Source organism: Anguilla anguilla, chromosome 3 (genome assembly GCF_013347855.1).
Source record: "Anguilla anguilla isolate fAngAng1 chromosome 3, fAngAng1.pri, whole genome shotgun sequence".
NCBI classification, from domain to species: domain Eukaryota; kingdom Metazoa; phylum Chordata; class Actinopteri; order Anguilliformes; family Anguillidae; genus Anguilla; species Anguilla anguilla.
The window spans coordinates 68,369,554-68,378,444 of record NC_049203.1 but is presented as its reverse complement, the minus strand read 5'-3'; the positions used below and the strand labels follow the sequence as shown (position 1 = coordinate 68,378,444).

Sequence of the window (8,891 nt, the reverse complement as noted above, 5' to 3'; positions counted from 1 at the left end):
CCTGTTCAGGGAACGCTGGGACAGTGGAGAGGGGAAGGGGACTGCGCTGCGATTGGCTGCCGCCGCGGAGCGCTAGGCGGATCAGGCTCTTATATTGCGCTCATCTGTCAGAGTCGGAGCGGCGCGGCGCGGCCGTCCTCGCCGAACAGCGTAATTAAAGTTTTAACAGCGCCTTGTTTAATTTAGGTGAAGCGACAGGGAGCCCGCCAGGCGACATCCCCCCCCCCCATTACGGAGAGGGCCTGGGCTCGTCAAGGTTCCGACAGGAAGGGGCCGACGTCCCGATCAACGTCTCCGAGGAGCCGCTGGAGGTGACTCAAAAACCAACGTCTAACTTCTTCTGACAGGAAGAGCAGGGCTGATATGAGAGAGAGAGAGAGAGAGGGGGAGAGAGAGAGAGAGAGAGATGGGGAGAGGAGAGATAGGGGAGAGAGAGAGACGGGGAGAGAGAGAGAAAGAGAGAGAGAGGAGAGAGGAGACAAGAGAAACAGAGAGAGGAGAGAGAAATGGGAAGAGAGAGGAGAGGAGAGAAGAGAGAAAGACAGAGAGATAGAGAGAGAGAAGAAAGAGGAGAGAGAGATAGACGGGGGGAGAAGAGAGAGAGAGAGAGAGAGAAAAGAGAGAGAGAGAAAACAGGCCGCTGACAAGCCCTGTGTCTCTGTGACGAGGTGCTAACAGCCAAGAGTACTCCGTGTTACTGTTTCTAAATCCAGCACAAAAACCGGATTTTTTGAAAAGTGACTGATGGGAGCAGAGGTACCCCTGACACTGCAGGATGGAGTGCAAGGCCTTCTGAAGCACTGGAGCTGCTTCCAGGAGGATTATTTCCCATGAGCCTTTTCAAAAAAAACGTGAAGCACGCCATGAATCCCGTAATCTTCGCCTGAAGAGTTTATAGATTGAATGAGCCCGTCCTGCACAGCATTACAACCATCACCCAATCGAGTTCTGTCCCAGTATCTGAGTTTGCCATCGTGCCGCAATCTTCTCAATTCACCATCGCATTACCTGTTACCCCCCCACCCCGCCCCCCCCCCACCACCACCACCACCTCCAACCTGTCCCCTCCCATCCCCGTCCACCACCGCCACAGCCCCCCCCCCCCCCCCCCAGGCCCCCCTCCCTCCTCCCTAATACCCCAATCAGGACCCGGGATCCCAGGGCCTTTACAATGCGCCTGATCCAGAGGTCCTCTATAGCGCGAGCTAACCAGAGAGAAGAGTGGCTCTGCGAGAACAGGCTCTCTCTAAATCCATCGCTCTGATTACAGAAATAACAGTGTCACTCTGACTCATGCCGACTGGACCGGGGGCCTGCTTCCCAGCCTGTCGAGGGGGAGGGGGGGTGTGACGCAGTTTGTGGTGCATGCTGGGGAGGTACACCCCGCCAGTCTTGTTTCTGTTGCAAACCCGCTGCTTCGATGGGTAGACAAAATCTGGCCCCTTTATTGCCACTAAATCATCTTCGCAAAGCCGCCTCTCTGAAGCCATTACTGAATGTTGACACTGTTTTTGACTGAGGACAGGGAATTTGCATTATAGTCTTCAGACTGTAATTTACTTCTGTTATGTGCAAATGATAAAAGTACATTGTGATGTCACTGTGTAATTATACAGAAGCGTTCCGTGTTCCACAGATATCCCCTGCAGAGCTCTGTGTTTTCTCTTACGGTTCAAGTCGATAAAAGAGTTTCGTTTTGTTGCTGAATATTATATTCACACTCTTCTTTTAGACGAAATGGCAGCTGTGTGTGCGCTTGTGAGTATGTGAGTTTGGACTTGCGTGTGTGTGAGTGTGTGAGTGAGTGTGTGAGTGAGTGAGCGTGCGTGTGTGTGTATGTGAGTGTGCGAGCGTGTGTGTGTGTCTGTGTGAGTGTGTGAGTATGTGAGGGTGCGAGCGTTGGCGTGTGTATGTGTGTGTGTGTGTGTGTGTGCGCGTGTATGTGTGTGTGTGTGTGTGTGTGTGTGTATGTGTGTGTGTGTGTGTGTGTGTGTGTGTATGTGTGTGTGTATGTGTGTGTGTGTGTGTGTTTCGGGGGGGGGGGGGGCGCACACTGACCGATGTCCCAGGTTCCCGCGCCGTTGCTCTCGATCTCGCGGCGGCCGATGAAGTACCAGACGCAGGCCATCCAGTGCGCCAGCAGCGCGAACATGGACATGAGCAGCGTGAGCACCACCGCGCTGTACTGCGAGTACCGCTCCAGCTTCTGCAGCAGCCGCAGCAGCCGCAGCAAGCGCACCGTCTTCAGCAGGTGCACGCCAAAGTACTGCCAGGGGTCAAAGGGCAGAGGTTAGGGGGTCATAGGGCAGAGGTCAGGGCAGCGGTAACCAACCCTGTTCCTGGAGATCTGCCGTCCTGCAGGTTTTCATTTCAGCTCTAATGTGGAACGTCGGAACCTTTAGTAGGTTCCGACGTTCCACATTAGAGCTGAAATCAGCAGCTCAACGAGATCTCTAGCTGTGGAATGAGCTGCGCTTTGTTAGGTTTGGGGTGAAAGCCTACAGGACGGTCGATCTCCAGGAACAGGGTTGGGCAGCCCTGCTCTAGCTGTTGAATGAGGTGTGGCTTTGTTAGGTTTGGGGTGAAAACCTACAGGATGGTAGATCTTCAGGAAAAGGGTTGGGCAGCCCTGCTCTAGCTGTGGAATGAGGAGTGCTTTGTTAGGGTTGGAGTGAAAACCTTCAGGATGGTAGATCTCCAGGAACAGGGTTGGGTGGCTTTGGGTTAGGGGGTCATAGGGCAGAACTGACTGCAGTCACATGGCATGACAGACAGCGTGGAGACCTGAGGCACTGCAGTAAGCATTCACATTACAGGCCCTCTCATCCTCTGCCCTGCTCTTAAAGGACAACAAAAGGGCTTTTGTTTTCTTTCTAACGTGTCATTCCTTCATCGATGTGACTCCCTACAGACTTTTTACTTGCTGTGTTCTGGCGTCCAAGTGCTTTTCTCTGGCTGTTTGTCATAAAATCCTCATTGTCTACTTCCATCAAGCTGAAAATGGGAAAAAAATATCACCAGGAATAAGACAAACTGTTCGACTGGCTTTTCCGAGAACGTACCAAGTGTTCGATACGCGCTACACCGGCTGACGCACTACAATTGAATGTGCTACCTGAAGCACAAGCAATTACTTGTCTGAGGGGCCTGATGTATGTAAGCCGTATTGTCTTTTCAGGAGCGATACTAATTGGCTCATTTGCAGCACGCGCCTCCAGTCATATTTAACACTGGAGTCCTGACATTCCCTTTCGCCAGCAGATCAATGAGACAGCAGCCTTCGGAATCGACTCGATTGCAAACGAAACCCCCCGGACCTGTTCGGCGCCAGAGGGTGCGGATCCATTTTTAAACGTACGTCAGCGGCGAATGGGGGGGGGGGGTGTAATGAGGTCCATTCCTCAGCCTACATCAGCTATCGAGCATCGTGGAGCCGGCGGGGGCGGGGTGGGGGGGTTGGGGGGGGGGGTCTCACCACGCTGACGTTGAAGGCGTACAGGAGGTCAAAGGGCAGCGCGGCGATCAGGTCCACGAACAGCCAGGTGGTGGCGTAGTGGACGCAGATGGAGCGGGCGTCGTACACCACCTGGCCCGACGTGCTCACGTAGCTCGTGCGGAAGTTCAGCACGATGTCTGGGGAAAGCGAGAAGAAGAACACGGGCGTCAAGTCAGCGCGGCCACCTGCCATTCCAACACTGTCATTCCAACAGTGTGAGGTCACAAATACGTGATTAGAACGTTCTTAACTGAAAACACTCCAATGCTGATGTCACAGTCACAGCTGGCGACTGAAGGCGAAGGAGTTCTAGAACAGACTTTTGAAAAAAGATTCCAAAAACCCGCTCTTCAAAGGGTTAACTGGCCGGGCTGTGATTATTCTTTATGCCCCCCCGCCCCACCCCGCCTCCTCCTCCCAGTTTAGAAGAGCCAGCTGTAGTCAGCAGTTATTGCTGCATCCTCGGTTTGGAAGAGTTACAGACAAGCGCAGGCGCTTCCTCTCACATCGCAGTCCTCAAGCTGAGCTCACAGACGAGAGGCCTGCAGCTTGAGCAGCACACTACGGGTGAGCAGGGAGACCGCAGTCCGCCCTGCCAGACTGAATCCCCCCCCAGCCTGCAGACACCACAGCCAGCTGAACACTACCCTGCAGGGCTGCTGGCTACACTAGCACTGGCACGGTCCAGATACAATACCCATCCGCACACTGGAACAGAGCCTTAACAGATACCAGAACATGAGGCCCATCCATAAACTGGAACAGAGCCTTAACAGATACCAGACCACAGGGCCCATCCACACACTGGAACAGAGCCTTAACAGATACCAGACCACAGGGACCATCCACACACTGGAACAGAGCCTTAACAAATACCAGAACACGTGGCCCATCCACACACTGGAACAGAGCCTTAACAGATACCAGAACATGTGGCCCATCCACACACTGGAACAGAGCCTTAACAGATACCAGACCATGGGACCCATCCACACACTGGAACAGAGCCTTAACAGATACCAGACCATGGGGCCCATCCACACACTGGAGCAGTGCCTTAACAGATACCAGACCATGAGGCCCATCCACACACTGGAACAGAGCCTTAACAGATACCAGACCATGGGGCCCATCCACACACTGGAACAGAGCCTTAACAGATACCAGACCATGAGGCCCATCCACACACTGGAACAGAGCCTTAACAAATACCAGACCATGAGGCCCATCCACACACTGGGACAGAGCCTTAACAGATACCAGACCATGGGGCCCATCCACACACTGGAACAGTGCCTTAACAAATACCAGACCATGGTGCCCATCCACACACTGGGACAGAGCCTTAACAGATACCAGACCATGGGGCCCATCCACACACTGGGACAGAGCCTTAACAGATACCAGACCATGGGGCCCATCCACACACTGGAACAGAGCCTTAACAAATACCAGACCATGAGGCCCATCCACACACTGGAACAGAGCCTTAACAGATATCGAAATTAACAGGATGAGCCCCTCAGTATTCCCATACTCACCTGTTTCATTGTGAGGAACAAATTGTCCTCATGAATAGCTGACTGTCCTTTGGCACATAAGGTCATTCTAAGATAAGATATTACTCAAGGAAAGCATTCAAATGGAAGTAATGACAATTCATAATGGTGCCATTCACCAAGAACATTTTTTTTTTTGGAGAAAAACACAAAATGATGGCGAGATTGACTCTTTCAACCAAAAAAAAAAAATTCTTTGAGACTTATTTTCACAACTGAAAAGGCATTTTTTCTTCATATTTCAACAGGACTGGCTAATGTTCCAATTTAGTGTGATCTTATATGACATTTTAACAAGATCTCTTTGTTGCAAAAAGGGCAAATCAATAAGCCAGGGCACATAATGACCCCCTACCATAACGTTTTTCTGCGATATCAAACCGATGTCAGATGGAAGCTTGCGTAAGTACACACTACCGGAATATGAACTCAGCTACCTTCAGACTTAAAACCCACAATTACTCTGAAGCTTTCAATTTTTTTGCCCAAAAACATGAAAAATGTTGATATTATATTTTAATAGGGAACATAATTTGATGCATCCACTATATATATTTTTTACCTTGACGTCCCTCCTTTAGCAAAATCATAAGGAAACATTGTAATGGCCATTTAAATCCATAATCATAAAGCATTCATGTTGAAGATCAGAAATACTGGTGCCATTTCAATGCTGAATATTAATCCTAAAACAATGAAAGTTTAACAGCCAAACAACATATTCAGCCGGATCTGTAATACAGACCGTCTCATTCTCCTTAGTTTATGACCTGGGCGTGCTACAGAAGGAGATTAACAGGAAGCTCGGAGGACAGCCCGCAGTAGTGGAGGTAACTTACAGCTACCTGCGACCGCGTTTCGTCAGTCGATGCGGAAGCTTCACTGCCTCTTGCTGCCCCGGGAACAATGACTTCATTTTTGGCTTTTATTTTAGCTTCAGCTTGCACAGACAGTGTTTTTTGCAGCTTATTTGGGCAGCCCTATGACTGACTGACTTTTTGCTCGACTTTTTGAGAAATAAACCATGTGGTCTGCTCACTCTAAACTGATTTAGGCTTGTGAGTGATGATTTTTTCAAAAACTCAGACTAGGGCGGGGCCCTCTGGGTACGCCCATCCCCCCCCCCCACCTCGCCCGCACCCCCCCCGAGGGCTGAGGGGGTATACGCTACATCAGTGGTTGCTGTCAGAATCATTATAGAGGCGATGCTGAATGCGTTTTTGGAGCTGGGGGTGGGGTGGGGGGGGGGGAGCTCAAATGAACAGCAGAAACAGTCTTTCATTGATCACATCTCTCACCTGTTCCTGCACCACATCCATCTCACGCCCCGCTAACTAGCTGATTTTGTAAACACGCCCGTAATGAGAGGCACCCGGGAGGAAGGTAATTTGTCAAAGACAATCAGAGTTTCCATCGAGTGCTGAGGCCCGCCAGTCCCATTACAGGTGCAGCAGTCCTGTTGGGTTTTGGGCCGTCCATAAATAACAGCCCCTCTCAGCACTGGGAGTGGAGGCTTTGTTCTGACACTAATTAGTCTAATTGCACCAGACAGTTCATCAGACCTACTTTGTCCCAACTGCGCTTCTGGGTCTGGTGATGATGATGATGATGTACTTCTCTAAATCTCGCAGGAAGTCGCGGCCGAAGACAGGGGGCGCTGGCGAGCGGGCCTTACCCAGCATGAAGAGGATCTCCACCAGGATGTCGCTGACGCTGGGGGGGCTGCGGGGGGCGGTGCTGCCCTCGTCCCGGCTCCCGCCCACGGTGAAGCAGACGTTGTACGGCACGGTCACCGCCACGTAGAAGGTGGCCAGCAGGATCAGCCAATCCCAGCCGGCCTTGAAGGTGCCGTAGTGCAGCAGGATGAAGCGCGACTTCTGGATGGCCGCCACTTTGTACTCCGGGATGGGCGGCTTCTCCCCGAACATGTTCTGCACCCGGGGGGGGGGGGGGGCGGCGGAAGAGGGAAACCACAGAACACATGTGTGTGAAACACGCGCGCGCACGCACACACACACGCACGCGTGTGCGAAGGCGGCGAGAGCACGCGGGACTCACGACCCACTGCATTCTGGGACACGTACGCGCCGTGGCAGCCGGCGAAGGGGCGTTTTTTTTTTTTTTTTTTTTTAACGCATCAGCGACTTTCTGAAAAGGTCGCCGTGCGCCGAGAAGCCTTTCCATCGCCGTGGCGATCGATGCGCGCGCTCATAGGTAATACGAACGTGAGGCGGGTCGCCTGCAAGCCGTGACCTTTGACCTCCCCCCCCCCCCCCCCCACCGCCCCAGAAAGGTGCCGGGGGCTGCATTGATCAGTGAAATCTCATTAGCCGGGCTCAGCCCCGGGCATTATCTCCAAACGTCCGTGTCGAAAGGGCTTACACTCTGACTCAGGGTGCGAAGGCGCTGAACATGCTGATCGCGGGGATCTGAAAGGTCATCTTCGCCCTGGATGGCTCTAAAATGGCATTAAATGAGCACGCGTGGCCAGAGCGTGCAGAGCAGAGCATCAGATCTGAGCGCTCGCTCTCTCAGACAGACGGTCTGGCTCCTTTGAAGAGGCTCTTGTAGCCTTCAAAAGGCCCGGGCTAAATGTCTGCTTTGGGAAGGCGGCCCACACAGACTGCGTTTGAACAGGGCCCAGATTTGTGTGCCGCACCTCTGCAGGTTCCTGTGTAGGTGTGAGGTGTTGGAATGTAGACTTGTCCCGTGAGCTCACGTGTGGACAGGTATATGCAGGTGTGGGGTGTTGGTGTGTGAGCTGACAGGTGCACAGGTGTACGCAGGTGTGGGGTGTTGGTGTGTGAGCTCACAGGCACACAGGTATACACAGGTGAGGGGTGTTGGTGTGCGAGCTCACAGGTACACAGGCACACAGGTATACGCAGGTGTGGGGTGTTGGTGTGCGAGCTCACAGGTACACAGGCACACAGGTATACGCAGGTGTGGGGTAATGGTGTGTGAGCTCACAGGTATACGCAGGTGTGGGGTGTTGGTGTGTGAGCTCACATGTGCACAGGTGTACGCAGGTGTACGCAGGACGGTGTGGGGTTTTGGGTGAGACAGGCCCGGTGCGGCGCTCACTCACGTTGTTGATCTTGAGCTTGCTCTTGTCCTGCTTCTGCAGGTGTCCCGACAGGTGGTACAGGACGGCCCGGCTGCGGCGGCGGTTGGCGTTGAAGCCGGGGGGGCGGGTGACCCGGTGCACCTCCAGCCCGGTCTCCTCATCTGGGGGGGGGGGGGGGGGAGTGAGGAAGGGGGGCAAGAGGAGCGGGAAGATACACGCTTTACTTTCTAATACCCCACATCTGTTTTGCTCTGCGATGACTCATCGGCCTCTGAATTTAGGCTCAATTTTAGCAGCTTGTCTGGCGGGACGGGTGCGTTTGCACTGCCAAGCCTTAAAGACTGAAATAAAGACTGTCATTTCTTTATTCATTTTTGTTGGTGTGACTGAAGTGTCCCTTTGTCCCTCTCCCTCCATCCCTGTGTCTGTATTTAGGCATCACAGTCCAGCCCAGTAAATGCACCACACAGTATACCACAGAGACCACAGTGTAAACACCACTCACTACGCTGTAGCCCTAGAGATCACAGGGTAACCCCAGTGACCATGGTGTAACCCCATTGGCTATGCTGTAACCCCATTGGCTACGGTGTAACCCCAGTGACTGTGCTGTAACCCCATTGGCTGTGGTGCATGGCTACCCCATAGCAACACACACACACACACACATTAAACAGCACTGGAGACAGTAATCAGGCAAAGCCACTGGCCCTCCGCAGAGCCCAGCTCCATGGAACGATGCCAGTGTCTGTGCAAACTCGCACACAAT

General features: G+C 52.8%; 1 protein-coding gene across 1 annotated transcript in view; it reads right to left on the bottom strand.

The window, feature by feature from the left end:
* Positions 1-8,891, bottom strand: part of kcnh3 (potassium voltage-gated channel, subfamily H (eag-related), member 3) — a 134,807-nt gene that overhangs the window by 42,194 nt on the left and 83,722 nt on the right. Inside the window, exons 5-8 of the mRNA XM_035408629.1 lie at positions 8,144-8,283; positions 6,731-6,986; positions 3,476-3,633; positions 2,059-2,266 (exon numbers count right to left, since the gene is read on the bottom strand). Of these exons, the coding sequence (XP_035264520.1) occupies positions 2,059-2,266; positions 3,476-3,633; positions 6,731-6,986; positions 8,144-8,283 (762 nt within the window). The remainder of the gene's footprint in view (positions 1-2,058; positions 2,267-3,475; positions 3,634-6,730; positions 6,987-8,143; positions 8,284-8,891) is intronic.